The following is an 18536-nucleotide window of genomic DNA, read 5'->3' as shown; positions in this document are numbered from 1 at the left end:
GAACATACTCTGCAGCAGAGTTAAAGTCCTGGTCTTCCATTCCTGGGGCGGTCCTCATGAGAACCAGTTGCATTACAGCGTTTGATGGTTTTTGTTCTTAAAATGTTTCGGATTGACTGACCTTCATGTCCTAAAGTAAAGTAAAGTAAGTAATGAAAGTTGAATCAGGCTATGTACTGTATACCGACACAACCTCTGAGCAACCAAACTGATGGTGTAAACACATTAAGAAGGCAGGAAATTCCAGTAATGAACGTTTAACAGGGCACACCTGTTAACCTTAGAAGAGCGCTCCAGGTGACAGCCTTATGAAGCTGGTAAAGAGAGTGCCAACAGAGTGCAAACCTGTCACCAAGGCAAACTGTGGCTATTTTGAGGAATCTAATATATATATATATATATATATATATATATATATATATATATATATAAAACACAGTTTGCTTCTTATAACACTTTTTTGTTTATTACATAATTCTACATGTGTTCGTTCATCAGTCTTTAATACTAGTGTACAAGGTAAAAAATAAAACATATATATTGGTTGAGAGGATGTGCCCAAACTTTTGACTGGCAGTGTATTTCAAAAGATAATGTAAGCAAAAGATAGCAACAAATCTGATATGTCTAACCGTTGCTGACGAATGTGGCTCTCAGTTTATAGCACATGGCAGAGGTGTAAGTAGTTTCATGTTTCCCCAGAGTGTATTGTGCACCGTGAACAAGACACACTCATGATTCTCAGCAGATTTTTCTCAGGTTTCTCAGGTGTCGGTGCGACTGAGCAGAGATTGATGTACTCTGTCTTCCACTCCCTTTCTGTCCCTCCCTGTCTGTATCCCTCTGTTCCACCCTGCTGGGCTAATCCAAGCTGGCCAAATCCCTCTGCCAGGCAGGCCTACATAGGAGCTGTCCTGCTGGGTGCAATATGCCACCCGCTTCCCTGGCAATGCCAGCCCCGTAGGGCCTCGAGCCCAACTGTGGTGTCTTGTCAGTAAATAGACAAAGATGTATGAATCACCTAAGTGACTCGGACCAGGTAGTCCTGTGACAATAACATGTTGTTGAATCACGACAAAGAGTTATTTGCTCCATGGGATTACTGCAGCGCTGTTCCTGGGTGACACCACGTGGCAGCACAAGCACCGGGCTTGCAACCATACTCTAATCTTCCAGATACCTGCCACACACCGTCAGGTACAGAGGTGATGCACCTTTTAAATGAAACCACTCCACCAAAAAGAGAACTGTTATGATAAGCTGCAGTCTATCTGTACATAGTCAATTACACTTGGCCTGTATGGATGGCCTGAAAAGTCCATCCACCAGTGCAATCATTGTTGCACCCTACTGAGCAGACCACAGAATATCAAAATTAAGTTCATCTGTCAGGGGAACAAGCTGTTCTCATATCTAATTGGCAACTGAGGCTTAAGAACAAGATTCTATAAGAGAGAGTGGTGATCAGTTTACTTCCGTCTCCATTCTTTTTGTTATACTTGTCTCTGGTTTTATCTGCTCCCTGTCTTTCCCTGAGAAATGTTTCAGTGCCCAGACAGACTTAATGAGTCTAAGATGCGGGTCTGCTGAGGCTCTCTTTGTGTGTGGTTTTGTCTTTATCTTTATCTCTGGCCTACACTCAATTGGACATGTTGCAGGGTTTAGCCTGGCAAACAAAAACGCATTATCAGCCTCTTGTGAGCAATAATGAAGAGCCTTTCACATTGTTGCAGAAAAAGGCTACTTGCTGCTTCGTGCACAGGTGACGCTGTTCATCATTAATGCCTTTTTCACCAGCTCTGTCACAGAGATTTCAATTATACCCGTTAAGGGTTCCGCCATGAACCTGTAGTGTCTTCTCCTGGCATTTAAATCCCATATATGCTCAACCTTATTAGTTGGCCTGAGGGAGTCAATATAGGGAATATCATGTCTTAAATGACCCCTCTCCCTTCTTGACACAGCTGAATTAAAAAAAGAGAAAAAATAAAGGTCAAAGTAATCCTGGTTCTCCAGTGGATCTGGAATAGCGTGAGGAGAAACAAACCAAGCATGTTTGCACAAACTCATTCAGTCATGCTACATAGGAAGCCGAAGATGCAAGAAGCAAGAGGAACATGTGAGTAGCTTGATGGTGGTTCAAATACATTAAATTAAATAAAATCTGTTGTGTTTTCTTTGTAGTTTTGCACAGTCAGAGCATACTTTTGAACAAGCATGAAAACTTGCCTGATGATAGTATTTATATAAAAGTCCATGTAAGATTATGGCAAGAGAGGATTGTGATGCCAGTCTGTGTCGCACAGACAGAAGGCTTGTGTCATTAAACATGCTCCTACTGTACTGTAGTGACGGGAGAGACTGTCAAGACTAAGAGTCAGTCTATAATGGTGCTCTGAGCTGAATACTAACGCCAGCATGCGCACAGTGACAATGCTACTGTGCTGATGTTTAGCTGTTATAGTGTTTTTACCAAACCATTTTAGTTTAGTCTGTTAGCATGCTGAATTTAGCTAATTAGCACTGAATACATTGCACAGCTGAGGCTGATGGGAATGTCATAAGCTATGTAGGTTTGGGGTCATTAAGCAAAGTATCAGGCAGAAACAAAATGAACTTGAAGATGGTGCAAGACGAATAGTCAGGAGACAACCGCAGTCATTGGTAAAAATGTAAACCTGCTAGGGGTGCGACAGGAGAGGTCAGGGGTCCCCAAAGTCAGTAGGCTTCATCCTCTGGGACCCAAGAATGGCTGTACAAACTTCCACGTCGAATCATCCATTGGAGTTAAGATATTGTAGTCTGAACCAAAGTGGTAGACTGACCAACTAAATAGCCAACCTCTCTCCATACTCTAAAGGCCTGGCTGGACCCATTATCATTGTGGAGCAGGGAGGAAAAAGCTGTGTGCAGAATGTTGTTGAGAGCTATCCAATTTAAAAAGGATGTCATTGTAAACACGTGCCATCTTTGGGAAAAGGCACATCTGTGTCCCATTAATAACAATAAATTCTAACACTTGCACAGAGTGTCGACGGTGGGGAAAACTTGTGAATCAAAGTAAAACAAAGCACCACCTGTATCACCATATGACAGATATGAGATGAACAAAGCTCCTCAGATTCACACTGCTACGAACGCAAATGTCTGAAAATGATTCTGAATACTTCAGCTGATATTATAATATCATGCCATCATAAGGATATGAGGGAAGTCAGCTGACATTGCACCACATAGATATGTTCTATTTATATTATATTTGTTCGATTGAATCTAAAATTGTTTAAATGTATTTACTGTCATCCAAGTAAGTCAACAAACACAGGAAATAAACAATCATTGTATGTAAGTATGAAAATATATTCATTTCATGTCTACTTTATCAAAGGATGAAGGCATGTAACACAGTTTGAAAGAAAAAATGAAATTAAAAATTAAAGATAATAAATTAGTGTAGTTATGAAGGTTAAGCCCATTATCCTTCTTTAAAGGAACAGATCCCAGTTATTTATACTACCATTATCTTTGTTTGAATCAAATGAAGCGATGAATTAATAATGACAAACTTATGCAGCTAAGTTTAACACCTTTAATAAAAAAAGGATCAGACCAGGTCTTAATGCCTACAGGCTGCAAAAGAATAACACTGGAATGAACAGGGCGCTGGGGTATTGATTGCCTTTTTTGCAAAATTGAAATTCAGTATGAGGTAACATAGTATAGATATAATTTTATATTACTTCAGCAACTCAGTCCAGTGTTACTGCCTACATGTTACTCAAATGATTCTAAATCTAAATTGTATTTTCTGTACTACAACCCTAACATGGCAATGGTTGTAAAACCTTAAATTATGTGTAATAGTGCTACAACCATCAATGCGTGTCAATGTGTGATTATCACTATTAAATTCTAATTGTACCACAACTGTTGCTACAACTAGACTAACACCATATTTATCACAGCAGCTACTAATTACTGGTGAAACAACATATTAATACGTTGCATTATAGGATGTGGAAATATGCATAATGGAGTTTTAGAAATGGATCACATCTGAAGTGAGTCTCATTAAAAGTGAGGGTGAGGTGTTTTTTTTGTTTCACGGCCGCGTTCTGTCACGATCTGTTGCCGGACAGCTAATTGTGAAGAACTTCAGAGGCTGATTTAGAAATGGTAGCTTTCAAGTAATGACAACCAATTCCACCGCCCCGTCCACTGAACACCTCCACAGGATTAACGGAGCATGATGAGGCTGTAATTGCACGGGCCGAGACAAAGTCTCTTATACATCATTATTTACACCCTAGCTAGTAGTTAACTTAATGTTTATTATCATATCTCTGAACAACAGTGCAATCTCATCACACTCTGATGTGGCGATGGTGTCAGAGAGGCTTTTTGGAGCTGGATTTATGAGGCTGTTAATAGCTGAGAAGATCACAAGGATTACTGCATTGTGATCATCAATTTCCAGTTTTGAGAATTTGTAAATGCTGTGTTAAATGATGATGTGGTCATTTAGAGGGGGCAAAACCCCAAAAGCCTCTTTTGTATCAGGGTTAAGGATACTGTTAATTCTTATTCAGGTGTGTTCTTTATACGTGATGCTATACTGTCAGAAGTAGCCTTGAGCTAATTATTAAAGCTACCAAACCATCACAAGAGGAGGGAAGACAAGTTAAATTATTAATAGACTTGAAAATTCTCCACAGCCTCGGGCAAAAGATAACATCCCTTATCAATGATCAGTTTGAGTGGATTCATCAACCATTAGACTGCATGGGATCTGCACCAGTGTGCATCGGAGCACAAACATCTGCATAAAACTCAACGCATGATGTTCAATATGCGACACAAATCTTCAGTCCTAAGTGATAGTTTTTGCTGTGCTTTGCTGTGACTCAACTCCTTGTATGTGAAAGAAGTGTTTTCTTGTAAAACCATACTTTCAAGTAGGTTTCCCCAAGTGCTTTTGAGGAGGCACTGCAAACCAAGAGATACACGAGAGCCTGCGAGCAGCAGTCGCACATTGGCAGAAATGCACATGGATTTGATTTAAATCCTGTCTTACGATGCCTCAACATGGAGCTAAACAGGTACTTTCACTTGAGGGAGAAATCACTGGTGTGAGGACAGAATATGTTTCCAATTTAGCGGTGGAAGGAGGATATTGAAAAAAATGTAATGAGGGAGAGATCCGGAGATTTAGAGATAAGGGGACTGGAGGAAGAGAAACAGAGAGAGAAGTTGTGAAGAGTGTTATTTCCTTGTGTAGATGATAGTTGACAGGTAAATTAGCATGTGCAGCTAATGGGGCAAAAAGCAGCCAAGCCCTCGCAGGCACCCTTTCAATCCGACAAACAGGCAGCTTGTTGACCCAACCATTGCCTCTGTCACTCCATTTCTCGGCTTAGCATTTAAACACAGAAACAAACAGCCTCCCACTTTGACACTGACACACTGACACAATAACAACACACATCCCAGCACGAGCACACATTAAGCTGCCACGCGTGAGCACGGAGAAGGATAACTTAATCTAATAAGACTTAGAAAGAATCTGAGATGAATCTCGAAATGTTCAAAAAGGTTTTGAGATGCTGGCCTTCTGACTGATCGTCTATCAGGCTTCTTTAGCAGAATTGAGAAGCAGTGAAAAATCATGGATCACAGCATGCATCTTGAATAGAGCGTGTGGAGTTGTTTACAATCTGCTCATCAAGGCGAGGGGTAAATCTCTCATGCAGCTTACTTTTTTCCTCCACCTTCCTGCACATAGCAGGGATCAATAGCTCGATTGCTGTGTCTGAATCTCTCTGTCGTTCATTTTTCTTCCAATCACTTTGCTGTGTATACCCTTGATGCCATGTTTTAGTCATGCATCAACTGCAAAGCGTGTATGCGAGTGTGTGTGTGCATGCACACGGGAGTGCGCGTATGTGTCGTATGTGTCTGCGTACCGAGCACGTGAACATGCATAAATGTTTCTGGCTCTGTGTAGGAGAGACCACGGCTGGGTATTAGCACATATCAGTGTGCCTGTCTTCTCGTCGCGGGTGTCTGAATGTTTCATCTAATCATTAAACGCTGACAGGCTTCACAGAGTAGCGCCACTGATCCCCGTCAGAGGAATACGGGGCCTGACTTCATTAGCCCTGTTAGCACTAAGCTGCTTTACCCTCACTCACGCCTGGCTTAACCTGCACAGTGATAAATGCTGTGAGGAGAAGGAAAGATAGGCTGAAGGAAAGAGGGGTGAACAAATGGAAAGCAGGAACAAAGACATTTAAAGGGGGAGGCAAAGGTGCCAAAGTCAGGTGTAGAGCATGAGGAACTGAGAAATGGGAGGGGAATGAGAGGGCACAGAGCGTGTGAACCTGCAGTTTTCAGAGGCATGGGATGGGATCAAGCTCAAAGCGGTGTTTGAACTGAGAGGGATTTACAAATGCAAAAACGAGCAAAACAATCAATTAACTTGTGTTGCAATTAATCAATTACTACGCTGACACATTGGCAGCCAAAGTGCTTAACTGAGCTTCAGGCATGAGGCTCCTATGTGTTGAAGAATTAGCACTGACCTCTGCGCACACGCATGCAGCCACACGTACGCATCTAAGAACACGAAGATATGCGCACACGTCTTTGTTCTCAGCATATTTCTTCAGTGCATTCATTTGGTTTCCCTCCTACCAGGAGCCCCCTCCCCTCTCAACACTCAGTCTTTTTCTCCTGCCAGCAGAGGTTTTTGGCTGGCTTAAGTACGCCCACAGGCCCCTGAGGGACAGCCCATGACGGATGGCACCGCATGCGACTCCGATTCGATTCAGCCCATTTGATAAATTTATTGCTGGCATTTTGAAAATGAAATTAGAGGGACGTCTCCTGGAGACTGTTTTTCCAACACAGGTGCCATAAATACACTTCATTTGGCAGAGGAGAGGGAGGAGGAGTGTAAGGGGGTGGAGAGGTGTTGGATAAAGGATGTCATGGTCGGGGAGCTGATAGTGGGGATGTTCCACAGTAGTGGAGAACTAAAGAATAAGGTCACGTTATAATGAGGTCCTGTATTAATCATGATATTAGTGAGGAACAACAGTAAAGGTTATTCAACCACAGCCTGACTACTACCTGGGCCTAAATACTATGTGCTGCCCTTCAATCTAACATGTGTACTGTAGCATTGTACTCTTTGAACAGATGTCAGACCCACATCTCTCATGTTGAATATTAACATAATTGAGACTGTGGGGAGTTGACATTGCCAGTGCACACAAATGTCCTGCTTTCTCCATCTTTCATGCTCAGGCAACACACAAAAACCCACCCACACAAACGCAGACACACACTTACGTGCCAGTCTTTTCAGAGATGTGCACACACAAACACGTGGTTTATGGACCCTATCTGTGCCTCAAGGCCCCATGGCTCTTCAGTACCGACAGCACTGTCATAGCTGCACAGCCATCTATAACTCACAGTGTATGAATGAATATGGTGGGCTATTTTTCTCCGCAGCGCTCTCAATGTCTGGGGCCGAGAGACACTGAATGTTTTTGTTGACGCTCCTGACTCAACGGGCTGAATTGGACATATTGCATGGGCAAGAAAAGGAAGACATACAAACACAGTAAAGTCAGACACAGACATGGACACACGCAGGCGAACAAAAGTGAGCATTCATTCACTGTTAGGGTTGTATGGCCTTACTTATCTCCCTCTCATTCAGAAGCATATGCGTGTGTGGCTGCGGAGGGATGATGTACGCCACGCCAGCCTCTGCTCCCCTTCAACATTCATCAGAGAGTGAAGCTCGGGCAACCCACATCACTTACCTTTATGGGCTCATCTGACAACATCGTACACCGCATAGTCATCACATATATAGGCTTCGCAACAGTATGTGTGTGTGTATGTGTCTGTGAGGGCACACTAGGTGTAACCTGTCGTGCAGATGTACTCCATCAATGCCGCTTGCACTGTACAAGCATCTTCAATAGATCTGTAGCTTTGTAAGGGTGAAAAAATGTCGCCATGTTCCCAAAGACACACTCCTGCTGTTAAGGCTTTTCATATATACATGTTGTGCACATTATATCAGATGCAGGTGACAATGAAAATATTTTCACTTGCGTTCTGTTCTGCTCTGGTAAGAGCTCGTAGGAAACAACACCTAAGTTCTTATAAGCACAGCAGGGAATCAAAGAAAGTTTCAACAAAATCAGCAGGGAGTTCTCCCGACTGATTGTCTGCTCCTGCTTTGCAATCACAGAGCGTGACACACCCTCTGCCATTACTGTATCTCCGCTACGGAGAGCAGAGGGCTGGGAGCGCTCAGTGCATACACCTGCAGGCTGCCACTCAGAACAAAACCCCCGGAGCTGTTTAGACAGTTTGACTGTGTGGCCCCATCATCGTACAAAATCAAAACAGCCTACAGGTACGTTCCTACAAACATCTCCCCCTCCTACATCCCGTGTCTCTCCCCGAAGATCCACTATGCAAAACAATCACCTCCCCCAACCTCACATTAACATACACATGAAAGTGTGGAGGAGTCTAAACAGAACTGTGATTAGTCTTAACATGAGACTTACAGAAAGCGATGCATAAACAGACTGTGGGCTGTCTATCATTGCAGGATAGCAGGATAATTCAGTCTTAGGTGTCAGTGGGTGTGAGTGATTGACTTTGTAATCAAACAGATTGTTCTGTAACAGAAACACTGAATGACTCAATTTGAAATCAACATCAACAATGCCACAAAATGTTTTTCATCTCATTAGCAAAGACTGAGAACACACACAGGCGCACAGAGCAACACACCCACGCGCCACCCATCTGAAAATGTATGGGGATCCACAGGTGACTGATGGAGAGCTGTCTTACCTTTTTGTGATGACACTGTGGTATCTGTAGATAAAAGAGAGGAGACACACAGAGGAATGTGTTAGGAGCTGACAGGCTGCTGTATGCCAGACACATAAAATGCAGGGGATGACAGCCACGGCGGTGATTTGCTGGGAGGGAAACGAGCCACCCAAGAGGATAAACAGAAAAGGGGAGGGGGTTGTAAACAACCGGGGGGGGTCTCTCATCTCAGACCTGCGAAGAAGATCCACTCCACCAAACTCATGCATGCTTAGCTGTGCCTGAATATGCAAACGCACATAGGGACACATACTGTACGGTGGCGGTGCTGAGTAATGACACAAATACACACAGCAGCTTTTTTCCCACTCCACGAGGAGAGACCAGGTGGAGGGAAAAAAAAGCATCTGAGTAAACACATCGAAAAGAGGCCTCGAGTAGAAAGATGAGAGTCTTCAGACCCCAAGAAACCCTTGATCTCTTCCACAATTTACCCTGAGTGAGCTTTCTAATAAGAAAAAAATAATGCCTTTGAGGTGCAGCAAGACAGAGCAAATCAAATCCTTTCAGTAAGCATTTTAGGTTCTTACTCAGAGCCCACTAGAGACACTCCTGGCCCACGAGGCGTGGATCAAAACACGGGCTGCTTGGAGGGAAGGATGTACTGCAACATGTTTTTTTATGCAACACCGAACATTTACAAAAAAAAAGCCCAAGTGAAGGAGGCACATTTGTGAAAGAGAAAAATACAGTAAATTTAGCTCATTGTTCTCATAAAATATTTACCAGGACCAGTGTTTGCAAGCTCCCACAGTTTTATTTTTATTTAATAGACTTGTCAAACTTGCAGGGACGCTCTTTTTTTAATAACTTTTTTTTTTTAAGCTTTGTACTTTCAGCTGTTGAAATCCTATAGAACATTTCTCTACTGGCCATGCGCCCAAAAAGCCCAAATGGCCACAGACATGGGAGGGGAATAATTGAATCCGGGTGGATTTGTGGTGTGCTCGGCTGAGGAAGTGATAATCCAAGCTCTGCCTAATTGCCAGAGTAAAGATGGCGCCCATTGTGGGGGTGGCGTCGGTGTTTATCAAGGCAGTGTGGCGTGGGATTGGACTGAGCATTAGGGCTTTACACACTTTTGTTTTGTGAGGTGTTACAGTGGATTTGAGCAAATATTGGCCCTCTGGTTATTACATGGTCTGATTGTCTGCTATGCGACTGTCCATAAGCTCTGCATGTCTACCCTAATCTGAGAGGAGGCTTCAAATAATTAGTTAGTGAAGCACTCTCACAGCCCAGTGCAGTCAGCCTTATCACTAAAAGAAAAATCCTTGGTCCATTTCCTTCTCACCCCAAAGGCTTACAAACTCTCACCACTGTTAAAACCTTCGGGGCAGCCGCATAGATGATAAAATATTACCCAGCATGTCACAATCACTGGCCCACATCCTACTCTTTTTGCCGTTTGTTTTGTAAAAGGAAGACTGCAGCATGTCAAGAGCCAAGCACTCTAAGTAGATGATCAATTTTCCAAAGACATTTTCAGAAAAAGACATACAAAAACAGAGAAAAGGAGGGCTGTTCACTACCTGTTCTGTCTGTGGGGACTAAGCACCTGGATACAATCAAAATTTCCATTCATTTTTAACATCCGCCAAACATAATGAACATCACATAAATGATGGAGGAGATTTATAAATGATTGTTTTTAGTGTTTTTAATATTACACATGCAATATTTGTAAACTAACACGTGGAATACAGGTCTTTGGAGAACTTGTCCAGTTTTCTAGTTTCTTTCAGCAAACCAAACTAACATTGTCTGTGTGCTGAACATTCAAACATACAATACACTCCTAAAAAACATGGAAAATTCTGGACTAGAAAAGACGTCAGTGCTCAATACAAAATCAGCTCAGCTAGCAATGAATGAGTCCTTATCTCAACAAAAAACTCCTCTTCAGGATCCCAGGAAGCAAATAGAAATACTTATTCTGAGACTCAGTACAACAGCTGGCCAATAAAACATAGAAACAAAATAAACCCAAGTGACGCCTCTTGCGACTAATAGACAACCACAGTGATTCTCCAACCACACGGTCCGGCCAGCGAGCTGCTGTCGGCTCCTCAGAATGGCCATCCTTGGAGCTGACCAGTTTAATGGTAGGTCCACGGAATAAAGAGGGTAGAGTACGAGAATAATCATATTCTGTAGAACAGGTGAACTATGTATTATGAATGAAACAGACTTTTTGGCTTGTTTCCAGGGGTCAGCAAGCTAATCAACAAACACTCTGAGGCTGTGAAACCTCAAGTCTTACAAGTCTGAGCGGCAAAGACAGCAAGATTCAAGGTTGTCTTTATTGTCACTGAGCATAACATGTCAATGAAATTGCACTAAAACCCCCATGTTAAGAAAGATAATAAAATAAAATAAAGATACTGGTATGTGATCGTGGAAATGAGTAAAAACAAACAAAAGCGTAAACACGGGAGCTACGAGCCACTGCGTCTGCACGCGCCACCATCTTGGTTTTACTTTTGACTGGTAACTGGTGGGCATCACACAGGCATTTCATTTTTCTGTGCACCTCTTGTGGTTCACATGCACTTACAGCAGGATTTTTGCAGCACATTAAGAGATCAGCATTAAAAAAAAAAAAAACTGCTGCTGTAGAAACCTCTTCAGTTATTTTAAACTCCACTGTTGAGTATCAGTTTGACATAATATGACTAAAACACAGTACAGCGGATACAGTGGTACATATCAACGAGTAGACTAAGCCTTCAGGAAAAGGCTAAACTAAAAAACCTGCAGACAACACAACTCAACCGTGATTACATTTTAATATAACAAGGCATAATTGCCATTACAGGGTTACCTGCAGTAACAGCAGGGTGCTACATCTCACACTGCACACTGATATAATATATTTTGTCGAGGAGAAATTTGAAGACAGTATGTTAACATGCTCTCCATTAACACTGTTTTGATAATGACGGATAATGAACACACACCAGCGCAGCAATGATATACAATCAAAAGAAAGCACTTCTTCTCTCTCTAGAACTTGCCAGGTTGCAGCAGAGAGACCACGCTGACTGGTGTCAGCACACATAAATAACTCCGCTGTTTGGGGAGGTAAAGAAAACCTCCGTCATTGATTGCTGCATTTCTACCCAGCTATCAGTGGCTTATATGGATTTGGAGACTAATTTGCAGTGAATATGTGAGTGGCGTTGCGATGTGCCCATGCACCCTGAGCAGTGCTCCTGTGGGTTTGAGTATTATGTAAAGTAGGCCATATGTCAATACAGGTTTCCCACTGCGAGGCATGTAAGCAAGCCTGACCGCCCAAAAGCATGCCCGAGGACACTAAAAGCTACATTTTAAAGATACATTTACAAAATAAACATCTCCAAACTGTTTTTATTTAGAAAGAGGTGGATGGAGAAGAGAGCAAGTGAGAGAGAGACTGACACTAAGACAATTCAATTCCATCTTATCATTTGACTTTAATGTAAGATGATGCCTATAGTTTGAAAAGTCAAGAGGCAAACATCGACCAAACCACTTTTTAGAGATCCAAAGAGCTAATCAGGCATGTTGCAGAATAATCATGTTGACGTTTATTACATTACCATTTAGAATTACATTTCACTACTTTTTGATCCAATACGTAGAAACAGGGAAGAAAACCGTCAGCTTGAAATTGCGCTAAATGACAGCCCACATTTACTGTCGGCTGTCATTCCCCACTGAAGCAGAAAGGGAGGTTTCTCTGCTTGAATTTGAATGCTCTCAGTAAGGCTGGCCTATAATGCCACTGACTGACATCCACAGAAAGTGAGCTAACACGAAACCTCTGGATCTGGAGAGGGATCATAAATAGGAGAATCATTAATGTTGCTCGTACGCAGCCGGCAGTTGCTGCTAATTCTGACACTTTGTGATGTTGGATGTCGCCACATGTTGACTGAGAGATAACAGCATACAGCACTGCTCCTGTGGCGCACATAAACATAAACCGGCACATTAACAGTGCAGGCTAATCAGGTACCTAACTAAAATAAACACAGTTTCTTGGCACGTACAAAGAACCCTGTTTCAGCTGCTTTGTTCACTGGTGAAGATGTGTCATATAATTCATGGTACTCAGACACCAGTAATATGAGCTCCTTCATTGTTTTCCCTGGTGTGATCCCTTTGGTTGCTATGGACACGGTAAGTGGCGAGCTCGAAAACGCGAACACCCACCAAAGCGCCAACTATCCTTTTTTCTGCTGGCCACTTGAGCCTTCCTCAGCGGGAGGAAGTTCATGTTTGAAACAGTGGAGTCAGCGGTGGCAACCACCGGCTAATTGAGGAAACCTTTACAGCTTTTACATCTCATGTCACTCTACAGCCGCTGAATCGACCCACACACACTAAGAGAGAAAAGATTCTGCGTCAAGAAGAAGTTGCACTTTTATACTCTAATGCACTGGCATGACAAATAACACAAGAGCTGCCAAACTGTGCAAAAAGTGCTGCGTTATAAAAGTTGACAAACACTTTGTACCATAGATGATCGTCAGTTCGGCTTGTTGTCAGCACTTTTTTCGCACGGTTTGGCATATTTTGTGCCATCTGTCACATGTGAGCATCACAATAGGGAACATTATATGCAAGGCAAGCTTCAAATTGATTGAGAATGCTTTCTCTCTTTTGTGACCAATGAGCTTGTTCCTTCTACCCTTACTGCATGTCTAAATGAAGAATTGACACACCTGCAGAAGACTAGATTGAAGCCACAAACATCGGGTGATGGATTTAACTGTAGTAAATGACGATAGTGAGAACTATCATCAGCGGTGATGGGAGCAGCTTCCAAAAGAGCAGCTGAAGGTGCAGATTTCTTGGATTTTGCCCTGCTTCTCTCTTTCCATCCTTTGCTAATTCCCATTTTCAACCCATAAATACTGTGTTACACTCCTCCGGTGTGACCCTTGATGTGAGGACAGCGGGATGACTTAAACACACAAACGCTGTGGAGCAGCTGTTTCTAAGAAGTAGATTGTGTTCTTGAAACTGAGAGATCTGATCTGTTTGGGAATAAGGGGAAACAGTTCATTTTCTGACTGCTGCTTTGCATTTCTAGAGGTTCTACAGTTGGATGTCAGAGGTCCTCAGATGCTCTTGGGTCATTAAACTCAGCACAGGAAGGATAATGTGAACACTGAATAAAAAAGTTATATAATGAGCATTAAAAATCACCCTAAAACCACAGTTTTGGAGATTATTGGTTCAAATCAACCCACAGCAGTCACTGACATCCTGTAATGCAAATGGTCCATTACGCTGATGAGTAGCTAGGCTCACAGGTGAGACTGTAGACGCATTCTGGCTCTCTGGTACTGCAAATGTATGCTGAGTGTACGTAGGTGTAAAGGAACCATCCCCTGATCCTTACCATACTGTACAATATACAACCCAGACTGATTGAATTAGACTGCTATTGGAAACATGTCTTCTATTGACCTCTTAAAGTTGTGGCCTTCCAGCCGCCCGCTGTGGGAATAGTTTTAATTACTGCCAGAAATTGGGTTCGATTTTATCCCGATCGTGATGAGAGGAATCCTTCCAGCTAATCATGGCTCCATCAAGACAAATGAAAACCACATCATCACTGGAAGGTGCTGCACAAATGCGTGAATGAATATATCGCCATTGTGTGAGTACGACCACATGTCTGCATGTGTACCAATTAAGTATTTTCATCTCTGCAGCTGCATGTGAGCAGCGTGCAGAATAAAGTGTGCGGCAAAGTGTGCAGACTGCAGTGGAAGCAAATGCTGCTGTCTTCAGATGATTAAGCACTATTGATATATCGTCTCTATAATGTAATTAGGATAAATTCCAACATTGTAGCTGTTTGTCTCTTAATCACAGTCACTGCTGGGCAGTGACAGGCCATCGGTTGAAGTTATGAACTAAAGAAGCTACTATGTGATGAATGGTGACACCAGTCAGTTGTGACCACTGCCCTGGATGTTAATGACTCTACAAGGATGAAGTGATGGTACAGCTCACCTCAGGTGAGCTAAATAAATAATTTCCAGTCATATAAGATGTAGACAGAACTCAGATGTTTTCTGCTTAAGCACCCTAAACCAAACATCGTTAGTCGACATGTGACAACAGGTGATTGGAAGAAACGAGAAGATGTCACCTTCAGCAGGAAGCTCTAAATTAGAAGCCCAGATGACAAGTCACTGACAGCCAAAGACGATTATCCAGTTAGATACAGTCAGCCTGCCTTTAATCATTAAACTTCTGTGTGTTTGACCATTGATGGAGGGAGGACATAGACTTTCTGTGATTTAAAGCAACATTATGAAACTATTTTACCTTAAAACAGCTTCAGAATAACTTTAATGGTTCCGACTTATAACAGATGCCTCTTTAATCCCCACTCTGCGCCCTGAATGCTTGTTCTTGGACTGTTGTGTTTCAGATTGTCAGGTACGATCTCTCTCGAGAAGTGCGTACCGTTTTCCAGCAATGCATCACACACCACCAACTAGGCTTGTGTCACTGATTTTGGTGAGATTGGGTCAAATTTTATGGCGAAAATGTCTTCTGGTTTTCCCTCTGATGTCCTGTGGTTGCTCTGCCTCAACTTCCTGTGACTTACAAAGTCTCCTGGTGGACAGATAGCTTTACTTTTTGCTAAAGTGAATGCTAACGGTAGCTGCTGATAGCTCGTTAGCTCAGCAAACCGTGCAGCTGGCAGACTGGACTGGGTGCTTCTGGAGAAGTGCTGGTATTTACACCTCAGGCACAGGAGGAGGAAAAGGAGGTTTTCAGAACCGGGGAGTGGGAGACCCAGTGGGGTGGCTGAAGGGACGCCAGAATGGGCACTGGAGCTGGGTGAGGGGCAACGGAACCAGGCTCAGCAGCCACCAGCAGAGGTGATGAGGCCGAGCAAAAGGGCAGAGGCACGGGTAAATATTGCAAAATAAAAGCCTTCCAGACAGACGCCGAGCTGGTATTATCGCTGCTGGACTTCTAAGTCACATTTTAGCTTGCTTGCTAAGCTATGTCTTGTGTTGTTACATGTGCTTGATGTTTGCCTGTGTTAGCGAAGTTGTCGACCTGCTAAGTGATGCAATCGTATCAAATGCATGTGTGCAACTTACCATATTTACAGCTGAAGTGTGTAAGTGTTAATGCTGCTTTAAATGTTAAGACCAGTTGCCAAAAAAAACACTAAAAGTGAGATTCAACTTATATTCAAACACATGCAATTGCATTTTTTAATTAACAATTTGCAATTTGCAACAGCAAGTTGTGGGACATGCTATACAGACACATCTAAAAATATAGTGCATGAATAGTAGGAGTGTTTGCTTTATGGTTTTTCCTCTGGTATGTAAAACACATACCGTGATTAATTAGACTAATGTTTTAAAAGCACGTGCCTGCGCTCTTTCCACAGAAGAAAACCAGAAGACAGAACACAATGCTAGGTTTTAATTAGCTGAGAGTAGCGCATGCTCATCTGCTATACTGCACGGGGAGCGCGGGGAGTGCTGCCGTCTTGCTCATTATGTACTAATGAGTTGTCTATTAATGAAAATGGAAAGCATTTATTTTGTGAGCACAAAGGGTTCAGCTGGATTAATTACTGCACTACAGCAACAAAATGAAAACAGAAAGTGCAGCATCACTCTTGTGTGGCACATCACCCATTAACCAACTGTTATCGGGGCCGGGCGAATGGTGCTGCACGGCACAGAGCAGGGACGGCAACTGTTTGCACAGGCCATTAAAACTTCATGTGAACTGCACTTTTGGACACCTACGTACTTCCTGTGATGCATCCATGCTTTTTCTCATGTCGACTGGGGGAAAAAAAAACATCTTGTCACCGTAACATAAACACTTTTCTAGAGCATAATGACGGCAATTCACCCGTGGGGATGAATTTCACAAAAAGCTTTTCTTTGCTGAAAAGAAAATGATTCCGCGGTAATTGCCTTATTGTGTGGCCAAGTGTTGGCATCTATATATGTCAACAGAAACAATCAAAAGGGATCCACGACACAAACTGAAACAATCTAATATTTAGATTAAAAAGATTATCCAACACTGTCGACTCAAACTGCTTTTTTTGGTGGGGCGGGGGGTGAACATGGCAGATCACCATAGAGGTGGAAATGGTGACAGAGCAGCAGGAAAGGCTGAGCAGATTCGTGCCTCCTCCTCGATTCATATAGCAGCCAAAGTGGCATCCCTGTGATCATATAGGTTTATGGTGCTGCATTTCTCTTCAAACGGTGATCAGAGTGATTCTAATAGCCCGTTAATAGCCTGAGCTCCCATCGGGCTCTCCTTGGAGAGGTCAGGGGTACGGGGAGCGTGTGGGCTCTGGCAGCCTCAGCAGATGGTTCTTGATCAGATATTAGAGTCTGGGCAGCGAGGTCGTCTGGCCATGAGAATTCTGCCCTGCCTGGGGGATAACAACCCCATCTGAACCTCCGGCTCCAGCCATGGTTCCTGCGCCAGACGAATGGCTCTGTGTCCTGGCCAGACTGCAGGGACACTGGAGCAGTGACAGACTGCTGTCCTTAAGCCTTGTGACAATCTGGCCAAAGCAAACTCAGAAACATGCTTTCTGCTGTAGTTCATTTTCCTCCAGGAATTTGTTGCACCCTATTTGGGCTGTACATGATTTGATGACAAATGGTTATGTAATTGCTACTGCTGTCTGTTCTCATGTAAAAAAAATAATCACACTGATAACCAAAATCCTGCTTAGCTGGATTTGAAGAGGAGCTATGCTTTCATTTCCAATGCCAGGGGGAAAGATACATCATTAAATTACAGGAATGCATTTTAAAAATCTGTGATTTGAAGCATCGGTTGTGTTGTATTAAACGATGGGAGACAGACTAACAAGGAGGATCAAGTCTTTGTCAAACAAAATGAAAATTAATCTGAGAATGTCAGCGTGTGAATATCCTTTGTGAAAAACTATAAGTACGATCAGATAAATCCTACTTAGACAGCTCTGTATAGTCTATTGACATTCCTGTCTTCCATTTTCTGCCTCATCTTTCCGTCTCTCTGTCTTCCATCGACAAAGCCACAGAGAAAGCAGGGTGAATAAACACGACAATCTGAGCTTTATTTATCCTATCCCCAGCGACAGTGGCAGTCTAAAATGGCAGGGCTTCGAATATGACCTTCACTTAGAGTGGTTCTCCATCAGTCATCCCTGCCACCCACAGATCAGACAGTGGATGAGAGGTAGTAGCACCCTCCATTCTCCTCCCCATCTACTCTCCCTTTTTAAACCTCCCCCACAGCTGTCCACAAGAGATTTCTCTCCGTTTTTTTTACCTTCCTGTCCCCCATTTTTATTTCCTCCCTCTCCTTATCCTATCCTTGACCTATCTTTGTTTGATGCCTTGCTCTTCATCACCTCTTCCCATTGTTTCCTCTCTGCAAGAGGCACAGACAGGTAGCTCGTAGAGTATCTGGCACAAGTGCTGGATTCTTATGCGTAACAGATACATGTTTTGCATATTATACATTTCAGTGGAAACAATACGTCCTGGAGTGAGAAAATGAAATGGGAGACAGAGGGAAGAGGAAGTAGATTACAAGAATAAAAG

General features: G+C 42.8%; 1 protein-coding gene across 1 annotated transcript in view; it reads right to left on the bottom strand.

Moving 5' to 3' along the window:
* The window catches only part of LOC121613245 (cadherin-4-like), a 231842-nt gene that overhangs the window by 115832 nt on the left and 97474 nt on the right, over positions 1-18536 (bottom strand). Inside the window, exon 3 of the mRNA XM_041946572.1 lies at positions 8890-8913. Coding sequence (XP_041802506.1) covers positions 8890-8913 — 24 coding nt within the window. The remainder of the gene's footprint in view (positions 1-8889; positions 8914-18536) is intronic.

Source organism: Chelmon rostratus, chromosome 10 (assembly GCF_017976325.1).
Source record: "Chelmon rostratus isolate fCheRos1 chromosome 10, fCheRos1.pri, whole genome shotgun sequence".
Lineage (NCBI taxonomy): Eukaryota > Metazoa > Chordata > Actinopteri > Chaetodontiformes > Chaetodontidae > Chelmon > Chelmon rostratus.
Note: the sequence above shows the minus strand (reverse complement) of the source record. Positions and strands in the feature narration are given on the sequence as shown.